The sequence below is a fragment of the Martes martes genome (assembly GCF_963455335.1).
Source record: "Martes martes genome assembly, chromosome: 4".
Lineage (NCBI taxonomy): Eukaryota > Metazoa > Chordata > Mammalia > Carnivora > Mustelidae > Martes > Martes martes.
Window position 1 is genome coordinate 138,300,212 of NC_137891.1, and position 17,367 is coordinate 138,317,578.

Consider the following 17,367-nt stretch of genomic DNA (forward strand, 5'->3'; position numbering starts at 1 on the left):
ACCGATCATCTTGACATTCTTAATTATTGCCATTCAACATTGATCTCTGTAGGTTTCTTAATTTAGTTTGTTGCTCAATATTCTTTGAGTTTTGTTGCCGTACTAGAAACTGAAACCAACAATAAATATTAAAGTCTTTAAGGGCAAAAACAACATCTGTGTAATTCTCACTTAATTTTCATCCCACGTTCTATTTCCGCTTAATAAATTTTACTTGATTACAACCCATCTTTTTAATGAATGGTAAAGTAAGGTGTAGGTTTCAAACACAGTCACTAGCATTAAAAGATCTGGATTTAAATCTGAATCCCAGTTCCATCACCCACTAACTCTGTGACCTTGGGAAAATTACTTAATCTTCTAATCTTTAAAATGGGTGTTATAGAGGAACATGTCCCATATGATTACTTTAATAATTAGTTGAGTTAAAGTTTGGAAAGATTTAATGCAGTGGTTGATTATATGAGAGAGAATGCTCTGTAAGTTAGAAAAAAAAAATAGCACACAAGCAAATGGGAATCAGGGAAGACCGTGATTCTGGAGTGAGATACAATAACATGTGGCAATCGAACTGAATCCGAAAGTGACCATTGCGACATCTTTCATAGAGAAGAGTTAAGACAGACATGATGTCTTCAAAAGTGCTTTTGTTGTCATCAAAATATTAATTGTGGGTATTGCCATTCTAATAGATAGTTTCATTCAATGGTACATATCTTATATTTGACACATAAAGATTGGCTTACTTGTCAGTCTTCAGAAGTATATCCCCTAGGCCAGAGCTAAATCTTCTATTAATCAGCAACATTTAATGGAGTGCCTACCACAGAGTAAGTTCTCAAGACAAGTTTGTTAAATTGCAAAATCTTAAAATGACACAGTCAAGTAGCACAAAATACAAATACAACACATACTTTAAAAATGTATGAGGATGCCTCTTGGGTACAAACGGTGTGTGCGCGAATCAGTAGAAAGCAAAGACAACGCAAGATAAAAAGGTAAAACAACGACACCCTTGAAGCAAGTTATATTTCGCAACTATCAGTTTGAAGTCTTCTTTCAAACTTAAGTATAACTGAGAAGATTAGCTCTTTCTACACAGGTCTCCTGTTCCCAAATGTGATATCTGTTGGGCTTGTTTCTAGCTTTTAAAAAGCTTTTAAAAAGCTAGAAACAAGCCATTGGAAACCTTCCCGGTGTAGCTTGTTAATGGAATTAGAAGAGTCAGTCTACATTGCCAGGCTCTTGAAGGGTGTCTCACACTTTTTGTCTACCTTACTGAGTGAGGACAGATACCACTGATTTGGGGACAATCATTTCCAATTTTGACGGTTTTCTTTCCTCTCCCATAGCCACAACCACAGCGAAATATATTACACTTCACATGATTCATTCTAACATAAATCTGAGATGCTTCTTGAATGAAATTAGACAGTTAGGTCACACATTTTGTTTTCCATTATTTTCTGAGTCTGAGTGGAACAAATCTGAAACTGAGGCATGTATGATACAAAAGTCTTCTGACCAGAAGTTTCTAAATTGAAGTTATTTTCTACAAGGTGTGAACAACTGTCCTGGAGGATTCTGATGTCAGTGAATAAACAGTGGGTTGGGAATGGACACAACACTTGGGACTCATCAGTCAAAAACACACCAGTCTCCCTTTTTTTGATTGAGGTGACCCCTAAATAATAGACAGACCTTTCACCATTATTTTCTTCAGGGAAATTTCCCTCGAGTTTCAAAAGTTCATCCAATCCTTCTGAGAATGGAAGGTGTGGTGAAATTATATTGGGATGCTGGTCTGATAATATAAAAAATGCCTGGGTTTCTATCTCCCATGAGCTGTTGGAAAAAGAACCCTTTGGTAGGGAATTTTTGCTAGAGAAGCATTTGCTGACTGAGCTGTTTATAAGCCCCTGCTCTTCATCAATTTCACTTGATTTAGAGCTGCCGAGGAGGGTGGCATATCTAACAGAGGGCTGCCTCCTGCTTTCATCCTCACGGGCTATCACGGTGCTCCCCAGCTCAGAGAAGTTAGCACTGCTCTGCTGGTCACGGATACAAACAGAACCCTTTTCAAGATCCGGAGTTGTCAAAAGTACAGAGACCATAGTGGTTGGTACCATCTCATCTTTATTCTTCCATGATGTGTCAACACTGATATCTTCTGAAATGGTTTCAGGCTCCAAAAGAAGAGGACCAAATATCACTGATTCTGTATGCTTGATAAAAAGATGCTCAAATGTTTCTGGCTAAAAGAAAAGACACATTTTAATGCTCAATTGTATTAAATTTCTTTTTGCTTCATTATGACATCATCGCAGAAATGAAAGTGTGAAAGTTACTACCAAAGGACATAAGTCAACCACAAATTAACTGGGGGTTTTTTTTTTTTGGACTGAAAATGAATATGTCAAAAATCATAAGGGAGAGTCAGCAGAAGATGGTTTAAAAGTGGGATGAGACAGACTTTGGTTTGAGCCCTTCTATGACCAGGACAAGTACATTAACCTCTTTGCCTTTTAGTCTCTTCATCTGTAAAAATATGTTCAGTATTTACTTCCTGGCATTGTGGTGAGGAATAAATTAGAGAGTGTCTGAAAGTGCTTAGCTCTCAATAAAGACTGGTTATTGTAATTAAAAAGAGCTGTATTCTGAAGAATTCCTAATATTTTACAGCAAATTAGGTTTCCACAAACTGAAAATTTAAACCTCCAATTAAAAAAAAAAAGGAACTGAAATAAAGTCAAATGAACAAACCAACTAGTGCAAAGACAGTTAAAATAACTACTCCATGACATAAGATATGGTATGAGGGTAAACTATTTGTGACTGTTAAGACTTATCTGCCTTACATCATACTGAAAATCTATTTAAGACTTTCAGAAAAGAAGAACTAATACCAATGTTTTGAAAACAGTGATGGTGAAAGATATGATCACAGATTCTTAAATTACTCTTCCTTTTAAATAGCTTCAAATAAAAACACATACTATGGAACATGTGGAATGAAGACAAAGACGCAAAACAAATGCACATCGTATCTTTTATAAGAATGCTGGTTACATCACAACAAAAAATCCTGCTATGCAGCCACAAATAAAGAATCTGTGCATAAGCTCAACTCATACAATGTAAACATATTGAAAAAATAAATGCAAAATAAGGAATACCGTGGACACATCACACTTAAAAATTAATGCAATAAATGAAGAGCTACTGAAAATGTGGTTCAATTCATAAGACATATACTATGGTTGAACTTCTGAATTTTACAATTTTTAAACTACTAGAATGAATTCAAATTTATTGCCTGAAATAACAATTTCCCCAACTGTTCTTCATAATGACAAATATATTCCATATAAAAACACAATTTTTTTCATTAGCATTTTAAATTCTTAAAGAAAACATATTGGTGATTATAACTATAAAAGAATAAATATGCCAAACACTAAATATAATAAAAATGGAATAGGCTTATATAGATATTAAAATACTGCATAATGACAGACACCATGTTAACACAACCTCTTCTGTTATTCTATGAGCATAATGTATGAAAACTTCCTATGCCTTTCCTCTTTCTGATATAAATCTATCATTAGATTTATGATTTCCTTCAAATATTTACTTGCTCATTTTGCTTTTTCTTAAACTTACTACTATATATGTCTTGAATTACTTAAAATTCAAATGAACCTAGAAATTAAGATCACCAAATAAAGGCACTACATGCTGTCAATATGAAAAGAAAATATACACACCAATAGCTAATAGCACACAAACTCACATATGCTCCTCAGATGTCATCTTTGGCATACTACATGCTCTCTAAAACTTTATAATTGGTAACTAACTACTGATACTGAATAATGTCCATGTCTTCAAATGCATTCAGATGGAAGGTTTCACTAATAATTAATAAGAAGTCACATACTCATATATTATTGATGTATATTTTATCAATGGCTCATAAACCTATATTAAAAGAATGTTCATTAAAAAAATCACTTCAATCATTATATGCATCTAATTTTTCAAGAGTTTAGAATGGTCTGGGAACATATTAAATATGTATTCTGTTGGAAGGAATGAAAGAATATCCTTTCATAATCTCACACTTAGATTTTATGTTCCAGTAGTATCAATTAAAAGTCAATGAAGGGGGGAAAAGGACCCATTCTTCATTACTTTTAGTGTTGTTTTCATAGCCAAATAAAACTCTGAATGAAATCTAAATGTAAGGGATCAATATGTTCCCTAAATTTGAATATTATTTAGGTTTATCAAATAGAAGGTTTGGTTTATTTTGAATGTGAGCAACATAACACACTTAGTATGCTGATATCATAGAAATAGCAAGGGTATTTTTTCAGGAAGAAGAGTCCTGTCTTTGCCATGAACTATTTGTAAAAGCTCCCTTTTTGCATCACTGTGTACCTCTCTGCCTGCCAGAAGCTTTGGGTGGTTCGGTGTAAATAAATTGAATGTAGGCAAGAATTTCACAAAGAGGCTGAATTGGAGACTGATGTGTTTTCTCATCTGGTCAGTCTGACCTGGATATGTCAGGTCATCCTGATACGAACTGTAACTTCCACTGGCCTCTGACCAGCACACACCCTAACTTCTGGCTTTCCCTGAACTGAAATCAAAGTTAGTGCCTAAGTCATTTGCAAGACTACTGAAGATGGGAATTTCCAGATTGACCCAAATTAGACAGACATAAAAACTACAAGACAGTCGAAAGAACACACACGTTTATAAGCTCAGGTATCTATAAAAGAATACAAAATGGAAAACTTGGGACATAAAGATATAAACTAGATAGTTTCACTTTATCCTGTAATTAGATTCATTGTGTTTGCAAAGTCATTTGTCAGAAGCTACAGTTTTCACCTAGTTACGGCATTGTCTACTACCTGCCTGACAATATTGAATAGATACGTGGTTAGAACAGTCATAGTTTTTAATGTTTTATGACCACACAAATGACAAATCAAAAGTCATATACCATGAATATTATTTTTTAAACTTTAGGTGACCCAAAAAGTAATCATACATTCAAACTGAATTGGACTCAGACCTATCTCTTGACCCCAAATTTACCCTTCTATTTTAAGTTCTAAATCAACATCATCCACCATATTTTAGTTCTTAATAGTTGAACCAAATATTTTTTAGATTTGTCTCCCCTTCTTCAAAATGTAAAAATCTTCTAATACTCTACAGAATGTTGGGAAGGTGGTACATTGGATTCATCTGTAGTGATCATGATTAGACTTCAAAGAATGTCCGTTCTCTGTTTAGATAAAATAAAACAAAATAAGAAAGCAAAATAAAAAATCACTCACAAAGCAAAAGATGAAAGATTTCAAAAACATTTTCTGTCAGGCATGGCTTCTGGACTATGAATTCTTCTGTTATACTAGACTAATACATCTTTTTTATAGAAGAGTAAGCTTTTGAACCGAGGTTGTCTCTTCTATTTTCGTAAAGCATGCCTTAACATCACGCTCTAGGAATAGTCTTGGTGACCCCAGACAAGGAAAAACTATAGAAGAATAACAGAGTAAGGAGGAAAAAAACCAAAGAGCTGGAAAATTAAAAAGGAGGAAATGGGGAGCAACAGAAGTATTGGAGAGAAGTATTGAAACAAGAAAGAGTAAAAAATAGTAGAACAGTAAAAGCAAAAATTTAAAAATTGAGAGAGAGAAGAGCTAAAACAGTGAATAATACAATGACAGATCATTACCATGATTTTCCTAATCTAGAAAAAAAAATCTAAGAAACCTTCTGGTCCATGTGCTTCCTTTTTTAAAAAAACAAAGCAAGTGGGGCTTAAGGTTGCAGAGCTAATTAGAGCACAGTGAGGACCCGGACTTAGTTCTTCAATTTTTTCCAGCCCAACCATCTTTCTATAAAACCATGGAAGGATGAAAAGACATGCTAAATGCAAACTGGTGGGAAAACGTGTTCTTGGTTTTGCTTTTAGTACTGCTGTGATAGATTTCAGCTAATATTCTCTTTTGGTTCTTAAGAACCCACGGGCATATCATAAATACTAAGAATACAAAAATAAACAAAACGGAAGTCCTAATTTAGGGGAATGAGATACGCACTTGAAAGCCCAATAATGCACTTCTAAAGAGAACTTCCCACTCAAAACTGCACCAATTCTACCCACTTCTGCAAGACCATTCAAGCATTTTCAGGGGTGTTCTGCCCCAGATCTGTGAGACGGGTGTTCTTGGAACCTGCAGGTTGCTGAGCTGCTTTGGAGGCATAGAGCAGACTGTGGAATCTTTCAAAGACTGTGTCTTTGAATCACATTGAATCTTCAAAGACTGTGTCTTTGAATCACATGGCAAAAATCCATTTGACAAAGACTGTGTCTTTGAATCACATTGAATCTTCAAAGACTGTGTCTTTGAATCACATGGCAAAAATCCATTTGGTTTTAGCTTTCACACTCCTAAGGTAGGTTATTAACTGGACTGTGCTCTTGTGAAAATGGACATCGACGTAGAAAACAAAGAAGTGGGGTTAGACACCCCCCCCTCATCGTCCAAAAAAATTACAGATGATTTAGACTTAGAGGAAGAAAATAACAGATTAGGCAAAAATACTAAAGAAAAAAGTAAAAAACCAAATTGGTGGCAGGGTTTTAAACACCGTGAAATTTGAATTAGAAGAAAAGGAAGTCTATTGCATCACTACATTTTCCTACAAGAATTCAGCCCTTTTTTTTTGGATTCTGATTTCTATATTTCTTTTTCTTTTTTTTTTTTTTTTACGATTCTGAGTTTTAAAGTATCAAGAAGAAGGGTGTAGAGGGGGTATTCTGGTTCAAGATGGCAGGTTGAATGTGTTGCTTTCTCATCTCTGAAGAGACTCTGTTAGAATGAAAGTACACAAATACCAAATGCGCACCCACAACACAGAAGATGACCTGAGAAGGCAAGAGGGAATACGATTCTGAATGCTGGGGTGCCTGGGTGGCTCAGTCATTAGGCATCTGCCTTCAGCTCAGGTCATGATCCCAGAGTCCTGGGATTGAGGCCCCCCATCAGACTCCCTGCTCTGCGGAAAGCCTGCTTCTCCCTCTCCCATTCCCCCTGTTTGTGTTCCCGCTCTTGCTGTCTCTCTCTGTGTCAAATAAATAAATAAAATCTTAAAAAAAAAAAAAAAAGATTCTGAATGCATGTCTAGGAGACGGAAAACAACTGGAAGAATGTAAACCAAAGAGGATTAGCAAAGGAAGCTATGGACCAAAGTACTTCTAGAGTGGGCTGTGGCTGAAGAGAAAGCCTGTTTGCACAGCTGAATACAGTAGACATGGTGCGGGAAGAAACGGCAGGTGAGAACACAGCAATATATGAGAACTGAGACTGAAAACCAGAAACTATGCACGTGGAATGGGGCTCTTCCATTACTCTGCTATACACAGAAAATCCTTCATATTAGAACTACCTTCCACACCCAAGTTGAGGTTTTGTTTTCCAAATCAACTAAGGACCTATCCTGGGAGTTACCAAGCAGCTATGAAGTATTAGTGCCTGTGAGTACATTTTTCCTCATCTAGCCAGAGCCCTATCTATACAACCAAGCAATAATTCCTGCCTATAAGCACTGGGCTCCCAGTCAGCTCATCTACTGTTTATTCTAAAATATTAAAGGAAAACAAAGAATTACTAGATATTTGGGGAAAGTCGGAGATAAAAGAAAAGAAAAGAAAAGCCAAGATAAACAAAAGAAAACATAATCCTAGTACAAAGAAAACTCAGAGAATAGGAAAAAAGAGAATTTTTTAAACTATGATCCTTTAATTCATATTTCTAGTAAGATTTAAGAAAATGTTGTATGCATAAAACCAGAACAAAATATTCTGGGAAAAAAAAACCTTGCAAATTTACAAGTATATCAGTAAATAAAAGTGTAACAGAAGCATTAAAATAGGATATGGCAAAGTCTCAAATATAAAACAAAAAACAAAAAAGAACATAGAGATAAGACATACAGAAGACCATGCCGAGGGTTTAACATCTAACCAATACAAATTCTAGAAAGACAGAACAAAAGAAACAGGAGGAGAGGAAATCAGCAAAGAAATAACATAATTTCTTGGATATGATCAGAGTCATGGAATTGAAATTGTCTTCAAATGGTGACTGAATTAAATGAAAAAGAATGTCCCTAGACCCACCACTGAAATTTTAGAACATTGAAAATGGGGAGAATATTTTGTGGATGCCTGGGTGGCTCATTTGGTTAAGTGTCTGCCTTCAGCTCAGGTCATGACCTGGGGTCCTGGGATCAGTCTGACACTGGGCTCCTTGCTCAGCGGGAAGTCTGCTTCTCCCTTCTCCCACTGTCCCTCCCCGCTGCTCATGCTCTCTCTCTCTCTCTCTCACTCAAATAAATAAATAAATAAATACTTCTTTAAAATGGAGAGAATATTTTAAATCCAAGAAAATTGTAAGCAACCAGTGAGGAATAAAAATCAGAATGGCATCTGGCTTCTTGGAAGCAAAACTGGGTACTAGGTGATGAGGCAGGAATCGTTTCAAAGTTCAACTGGAAAGACTTGCCCAACCCAGAAACTGACATTCCACCAAACCAGCAATCAATGAAGGCACCATAAGAAGAATTTCAGGCATGCAGAGACTCTGACCTCACACAAAACCTTTCTGAGGAGGTTATGTAAGGATGTAGTTCATCAAGAAAGAAGAAGAAAAGGAATTTAGGAAGCAGCAGTCACTAGAAACCGGTTAAGGAAAATCCGGAGTGATGGCTTATAGAAATTTTAGAAAAGGCCCCATCCAGAAGGTTTCCTGGGCAGAGCACACTGGGAGAAGGTATCCAGTGAAGAAGCTTATGTAAAAGAAGCACAAAAAACTTTTAAAGAAGCAATTAGAAACTCTAGAAAAAGCAACGACAACCCATAAGAACTAAAAATGAAGCCAACTAAAATTTGGCACAATTTTGATAAACAGGTGAAATATTTCTAATATCTTTAAAAAAATAGATTCTCCTGTGACATTAGAACTCCCAAGAGTTTCACCACTCTATTACTTGTTCTGCAAATAACAGTATTTACATATTCATAGCAGTGTAAATGCAGTTTGTTGACTTTCTGTTTTTTAAACAATTATAGCACAAAACATGCTATAAATCCTGACTTAACACACAGAGTTATATTTATAGATTGGGAAGTGGAGGGGGAAATGTAGGGAAAGGCAAGAGTGCTAATGTCTTTATTTTATTTTTAAAAAGGGGGAGGGAAGGGAGCTCCAAGAAGTAGTCTATTTGATGGAAATAAATGTAATCTAAGAAGATTTTTCTGAGGTTGCAGAGTAATTACTGAAAAAATTGATAAAAGTGACAAAACAGTATGTGGTAGGACTGTGGGGAAAGGAGAAGGGCAGGAAAAGTTAAGTGTACGAGTAAATCTTCATTATTGCCAGAAATCAATATATGATGACTACATTTCATAGTGGTATAAACATATTATTTTTAGAAATATAAAGATGACCTCCCAGAGAAATTAAAAGCAAACCAGTTTGAAGCAAAGGCATTTGGAGAGCAAGACTAAGGGTAGCTAGGGGTAGAGGAGGACACTGTATTTTGCAATAAATCTTCTCCCATACTATTTCACCAGTGAACCATGCACACTGGTCATCTGGTAATGCAAAACCTTACTTTTTAAAATAATGGGACCGATATAGCTCCAGAGAACACAGAGACATATACGATCCTGATTCCTGCAGCATTGTTTGTGATAAATAGAAAAAAGCTTTTAAACAGCTTAAATATCCATCAGTAGGGGGATAGACATATTAATTGTGATATATTTATAGGATGGATACCATAGGCCTGTCCACATGGGTAAACTGTGTTAACTGTATCCACATGGAGAGATCTCAGAAAACAATGCTGAAAACAAAAATAACTTTTGAATAATTATGAAGTCAGGTTCACATTCATATAACCCAAAGTGTTTTTGTTCACTGTTCATAACTGCACATATGCAGGTGTAGGGAAGTATAAAAGCACACACTGGAAAAATACACACTATATTCTTGAAAGCGGGTGCCCCTCAGAAGGGAAGGGGGCACTGAAACTACTGAGGGGAGCAAGCAGAACGAACTTGAACTGTAAATTTTATTTTAAAAATATGAGGTAAATAGGTAAATATGCATTTAGACTCATTATAAACCAAAGGGAATGAGAATGACAGCTCAAAAAGTGGAAGAGATTGATTTTAGGGACCATTTAAGAAATCAGGTTGGATGTCGAAGGAATTACAAGGATAGGGTTACTTTCACAAAAACCAAAGTTCGAAATAATCTGAATTTGGAGGATAATTAAGGGAAATGCTTTATGGAAAAAATTATTATCTCCTTTAAAAATACTGTAAATATATTTTTTAAAGATTTTATTTATTTATTTGACAGAGAGATAGAGAGCACAAGCAAGCAGAGTGGCAGGCAGAGGGAGAGAGACAAGCAGGCTCCCTGCTGAGCAGAGAGCTCAGTGCGGGGCTTGATTCCAGGACCCTGAGATCATGACCTGAGCTGAAGGGAGAGGCTTAACCCACTGAGCCACCCAGTGCCCGCACTGTAAATATTTTTAACAATGATGGGCTGTCATGGTCCATTTGCTTTGCAATACACTGTGGGTTATGTTGTTTGTTTGTCGTTTCCTTTTGTTTCAGAATTGGATATATCACCCTTTGCTCACCCATTCATCATTTGATAGATATTTGGCTTATTTCCACATCTTGGCTACTATGAACAAAGCTGCTATGAACACTCATGTATAAATCTCCACATAATACGTTATTTCATTTCTATTGAATATATACCCAACAGTGGAATTGTTGGGTCATATGGTAATTCTATATTGAACTACTGAAGAACTGTAAAGACCATATTCCTAAAGGGCTGCCGCATTTTACATTCCCACTGGCAGCTTCCAAGTTCTAATTTCTCCACGTTCTCACCAACACTTAGTATCTGTCTTTTTGATTATAGCCATCCTCACCAGTATAAAGTGGTATCTTGTGTTTTGGGGTTGTATTTCCCTAATAGCTGATGATGTTGAGCATATATTCATTAGTGCTTATTGGCCATTTATATAGCTTCCTTGCAGAAACGTCCACCCAGATTTCTTACTCATTTGCTAAATTTTGTTAAAGTACACATAACAAAATTTAGTCTTTCAACTGTTTTTAAGTATACAGTTTAGTAGCATAAGTTACATAAAGAAATATATCACTAAGATGGGACTGATAGCAAGAGTGGCAGTTTGAGTCCTATGGACTTGGGTTTAACCAAAGTTTTTACAAGGACAGGATAGATGATCAAGACAAGCCACTGAACCACTCTGAGACTCAGTTTGGTCATCAGAAAATAGAAGACTATGATAAAACTAAAGAAAATAAATGAATATAAAAGCAAAGAGTCAATAGTAAATTTGCCTTACCTGGTTTAGAAATATAGCATGAATTACACAACACCATTTTTCCCTTAAAAAGTATATTTTTAGCTATTTAGGAAATCAAAGTAGAAGAGATCTTTTTAAGTTATTGCATTTTAGATGGTTTGATTTTTATCATTAGTAAAAATCTTTGAAATTATATTCTTATATTCTTATTTCTTATATTCTTCTTCACTTTTCAAATATTCCAGTTATATTCCCCAAACTGATTTATTCCTAGACTATGTTACCTGTGTACCTGTTAAGCTCTAGAAATAAACTAGGCATCTTGAGGACTGGTTATGCTCAAAAAATTATCTTGTAAGATTACCAAGTCAAATATTGGCAGGGGGGGAAGAAATAAAGATAATGATATCCACACCCACTGCAAGGATCTTAAAAATTCTTCACACTTCTTCACTTTACTAGAACGTGGAAAAACTGAGTGAGATTTCAGTCTCCTTGTGTTTAACCTCTGTCACATGATCTGCTGCACATGACACTATGCTCATCTTCAGCGCATGCGTGTGAGACAGCAGGAGAACACGGTCTGTAACAAACGCTCACTGATCCAACCTCTATCCACCAAGTGGTTCCTTTGAGCCAGCCATCTTCCGGAAAGGGGAGAGATCATTTAGTGCAGGCTCAGACTTCCTTTGCGAAGGTGGGCCTGATCATTTCCCTACCCCGGGAAACATTTAGAAACCATTTTCATGGTGGTGCAGAGGGGAGATCTGAAGAGCTTCACATGTTGAAGAGAGTATTTTAGCTTCTCTTAAAGAGGCAAGAAGATGGTTATTTCCGGCACTTATGTATACTTGGATGGTGAAGCTTTAAAATTTTTGTTTACATAGATATCTAGTTTTTGTGCCCCCCCCCAAAAATGCTCATCTTAAAATAAAGAGCTCCTCATATATAAGAAAAATCTCCTCCTTACACTGTCTTTTGATCTTCCTATTTTCAGTTTATGAATGTGCCGTGGTCCTTCCTACCTCAGGTCTTTGTGTTTGAAGGTGGCTTTGCCTGGGCTCTCCCCACTCCACCACAAAACCTAGCTAATGACTAATCATCTTCTAGAGCTTAGCTCAGTTGTTGCTTTCCTATCTTCACCACTCATCCCCACCCATCCCACACACTAAGCTCAGCACACTGGATCTTTTTTTTTTTTTTTTCACAACATGTAGCTTATAATTATTAGTTGGTTACATATGCCATAGCATATTGTTATTTCCATTATCATTGATTAATGCTTATTTCCCTGCTTGACCATCCACTGCAGGAGTTTGTTTTTCTGATCAGTACAACCTGAAGGTATAGCACAGTGACTAGCACAGGACAGGTATTCAATAAATAGGCTGTGAATGAATGAGTGAAACAAACTAATGAATTTTAAAATGAATAAACTATTTTAGAGATGATAAAGAAGACAAGTTCTTTCTATTCCACTTTCCACTCAAACCACTCCTCTATAACCTTACTGTCTTATTTCCCAGATAGTAAGGAAAATCTCTGAAAAATTTGTTTCCCAAGATCCTAGTCACATCCTAGACTTACATGTAAATACTTACTATGCGCTTATTGAATGAATGAATGAATGACAGATAAATATATATGGCTGAAATATCATTATAGCGACAATAAATGTTACTGTGTGAATTCATAATGGAAGAGAGAAGACAGGAATAAATATTTTACTAATTGAAAAAAATCATGAGCTCTGTCTAATGGAAGGAGACTCCGTGGCATACAGTGCCTGATGCCATAGCTGAGAGCTGTGTGGTGTGGGGCTGGTTGGACTCAAAACAAAGCAAAGTTTCTATAAAGAGAATGATCATCTTGTGCTGTCTCATCTGAAGATAAGACCGTGTCGTTTCTGCTGAAAGATCACAATTTAATCGTTTGCACTGTTATATCTACAATATATTTGCTCATTTGTTCATTGATAAACTGGAGAGTAGTGCTTTTCTTGCTGCAAGTCATAGGCCAGTAGTAAGTGAAATCAACGTAGTGGGTTGCAACCAGTATTTTTTAAAAGAAAATAGAATTTTGAAAATAGAGAGTACTACATATACTGAAATCCTTTCAGTTTTGCATATCTATACCTATGCATGTACTGGGCATAGATAGGCATGTATTGTGGGTCATGGTCAAATAAAAAAAATAAAATAAAATAAAAATAATAAAAATAAAAAAAATAAAATAAAATAAAATTGAAAGCCACTACTATGGAGAAGAATGAGTAATGGAACGAACAGGCTCCACAGTCAGACAAATTGGCAAGCCACGCCTGGTTCTAAAACAAGATACTTAACCACTATAAGCCCCAGGTTTTTTCTTCTATCAAATGAAAACAATGATAATTATCCCACAGTGTCATTGAAAGAATAATAATTTGAAACATCTAAAAATGTAAAATAATGATGATTAATAGTTATTGAGGCTTTACTACGCTACAAGTACCATCTTCTTTAATCCCCCAAACAAACCTTATGATGCAAGTTCCATTAAACCTCATTTTACAGGAAAGGAAGCTGAGATACTGAGGACTGAAGCAAAAATCTTAATGTATCTCAGTGATTTGCACATATATGAATGGACATGATCATGAATTACCAGCACGGCTTTAATTAATTCTGACTTTAATACCTCCCATGCAGTAGGAGTTCAACAAATATTTGTGAGGAGTAAGACATACCCTGGGAACTCAGAAAGCTCTTCACAATACACTGAACAGTAAAATGCTCTGGGAACTTAGAGGGAGAGAAATCTTCTGAACTACTTTTGTTAAAGAAAAATTTGTAGAAAAGGGACTAGAGTGAAGTCTTCACCAACGTAGTGGGGTCTGTAGAAGTAAAGGGAAGAGCAAAGGCATGATCAAGGCCCAGGGACAGAAGAAATAGGACGCATAGGTTGGTAACAGATTACAGAGAGAGGTCATTGAATACTGGCTTAAAGGGACTGAACTTTACCTCGCAGCTAAAAGGAAACCACTGAAGACTTTTAACAGTGACTAATGATAAAGATGAAATTGTTGAGACTGCTTAAAACCTCCATATGATTACGGTTTAAAACATTGTGTAGATATTTTGACATGAAAACTGAATTCTATTTTCTCAATTTTATGGGTGGAAACCTAACCTTGCTGCAGGGGAAATGATAAGAATTAATAAAACATTAGTTAAACTCTACAGTTTTCTGGGGAATTCTATTACAAGATATATGTATAAATTATTTTATTATAGCTGATTAATTTATAAAGTACTTTAGCTTGAAAAAAACCATGTGCTTAAGTGTAAGCTTCATTAGGACAACTGCTTTTTTCAGATTGCAGTGTTTAAGGACAGGATTATTTATATAGCTTTTAACTGATTGAAATAATTATGAATATAATTACAGGGACTAAAAATATTATATTGATTCCAGCCTTTACCTAAAGACAATCAATTTACACCAGAAAAGTATAGCTAAATATCTGTTCTCCATCAGATTTAACCCTTAATATTCTAATATTTATTTTATTATATACTAAAACCCAGAAGATATATATATAAATATATACATCTATATTTTTCATATATATATATACCTATGTATTTAATTTTCATATGATGAACTACCTACAAAATTTTGTTTTCATCCTAATTTCACATCTCTGCATCCTGCTATTCTTGAAAATACGTAATGGATTAAACAGAACTCAAATTTAAATGAATTGAATAAAATAAGATTTAAACCTTATCCTTAAACTATTTTAAACCTTAAAAATGTTGGATGCTATATAAGGCATACAGCACCTAAAGCACAATCTTACATATTTTGGGTTAAAAAAATTGAAAAAGGGACCTTCTGAAAATTAAGTCCTTGTGCCCAGGAACAGTTCTTGGGGTTTGGAACATCTTCCCAAAACAGCTTTTTCATTCTATAAAGGAGAAACAAAAAACATTCATATAGAAAATGTTCACAGCTAATGAATGCACAAATTAGAAATTAATCTACCAGATCAGCTACTTCTCAGTAGAACCTGATTCATTTTCACACACTACCCCATGAAGATTTCCACCAATGTTCTATCTAGATTAAAGTTAATAATCACTATAATAATAAAATAACCAACACTTACTGAAAGCTCTTTGCCAGGCACTGTGCTAAACACTTTGAGTGGATCTTTCTTGGAGAAACAATATATGAAAAGTGGTCATCGGGGTGCCTGGATGGCTCAGTTAGCTAAGCATCCAACTCCTGATTTTGGATCAAGTCACAATCTCAGGACCATGAAATTGAGCCAAACATCGAGCTCCATGCTGGGCATGGAGACTACTTAAGATTCTTTCCTTCTCCCTCTGCCCCTCCCTGCCCCTCTCAAAAAGGAAAAATAGGGGCCATCAGTTGAGTTTCAGAAATAATTCCACTTGATATGGCCCCACCGGCTCACCTGACTGAAAGACACGTTCAGATTCTAAAATCTCCCATCCCTCTTTTTTGTTATAAGACAAAAGTTTCTGTAGAGATTTGACACGTGGGAAATAATTTCATAGGTCTGGGCCTCTCAGCACACAGTGATATGGCACCCTAGAGCCACAAGAAATTCAAGGCCATTTGCAAACTAGACAGACTGGGAAGCCACACAGTGCTGATTTTTAAAAACTGGAGTGCTTCCTAATCCTAAATGAACTGGCCACTCCAGGTAAATCTTCACCACTAAAAGTCCTCAACCCAAATTATACAGCTCTAAAAGCCATTGTTGCCATCTCTGAGGACATACTGCCTCAGATTTCCTGTTATAAGCTTGTTATTTCCTGAATGTATTTACATTTAAAACATGAATCTCGTCCATGATGTTTGTGTTGTACTAGCAAAACAAAATGTGGTTTCCTAAAAACGGGCCTTTTCTTTTTAGGCCATCTTAACTGTATACTGAATACCACATAAACATATTTAGGATACTATAGTGTTTCTGATTTGGGTTTTAAATCAAGGTTTAAATATGCTCAAGAGCTTTGGCCATAAAGATTCGTAACTCCATGTACAATACCTTTGGTGTGATATTAACAGTGTTCCAAGCAGTAAGATTGAAGAGGAAATAATTATTGGCACAATTACATATAGACCTGCATCATGCTGGTGTTTTTCAATATCATCTGAAAAGAAATAGAATTCACATGATTCAGAAGGTTGAGGAAGTAAAAACATCTTTCTGTACCAAAAATTACAGCAGACTTTTTTCTGATTTCATCATAAATCTGTACTACCTTTAAAGATACAAAAATAAAAAAGAAGCTAAAAGTATAGTTATGATCACATTAATGAAATATTTTTTTTATTTTTTTTAAATTTTATTTTAATAAACATATAATGTATTTTTATCCCCAGGGTTACAGGTCTGTGAATCGCCAGGTTTACACAATGAAATATTTTTTTGTGCAGAATTATGCTTACAGTGAGTTAACAAAACACCTTTTCAAAATTATTTTCTGCCAATTCCATGTGATCACTTTAGGTTATATGAGTCAAAGTGCCAATTAAAGTTGTTCTGATGACTCTCTGTCTCAGTATCTGCTTCTAGAGAATCCAACCTTCATCACCTGCCACTCTCTACTTTGTTCATTCCACACACATTGACCTTGCTTTTCTTGAGCCACCAAACATGCTCAGTCTTCAGAAACTTTGCACTTGCTATTCCTTTGTCTAAAATGTTCTTCTCTTTTGTACTTGCATGGCTTGAACTACAAAGACCAATTCTGACCATCCTAACGAAAGCACCACATTTTAACTCTATCATTTCATCTTACATTTATTTTGCTTCATGGCACTTATTTTTTATTATTATTAAATTAGTCCTTTTATTAATTATTACCAATTGTCACTCTTAGATGATGTTTTATT

At 35.4% G+C, this 17,367-nt stretch overlaps 1 protein-coding gene across 2 annotated transcripts in view; it reads right to left on the reverse strand.

The window, feature by feature from the left end:
• Positions 1 to 1,427: 1,427 nt before the first annotated feature.
• LEPR (leptin receptor) overlaps positions 1,428 to 17,367 on the reverse strand; it is a gene marked incomplete at its 3' end in the record, with an annotated part of 84,039 nt that continues 68,099 nt past the window's right edge. Inside the window, exons 17-19 of one of the 2 annotated variants that reach the window (XM_080801355.1) lie at positions 16,517 to 16,622; positions 15,328 to 15,403; positions 1,428 to 2,255 (exon numbers count right to left, since the gene is read on the reverse strand). In XM_080801355.1, the coding sequence (XP_080657481.1) occupies positions 1,428 to 2,255; positions 15,328 to 15,403; positions 16,517 to 16,622 (1,010 nt within the window). Of the gene's footprint in view, positions 2,256 to 3,035; positions 5,306 to 15,327; positions 15,404 to 16,516; positions 16,623 to 17,367 lie in introns of those variants that run through there. The other variant, XM_080801356.1, reaches the window with a different exon arrangement.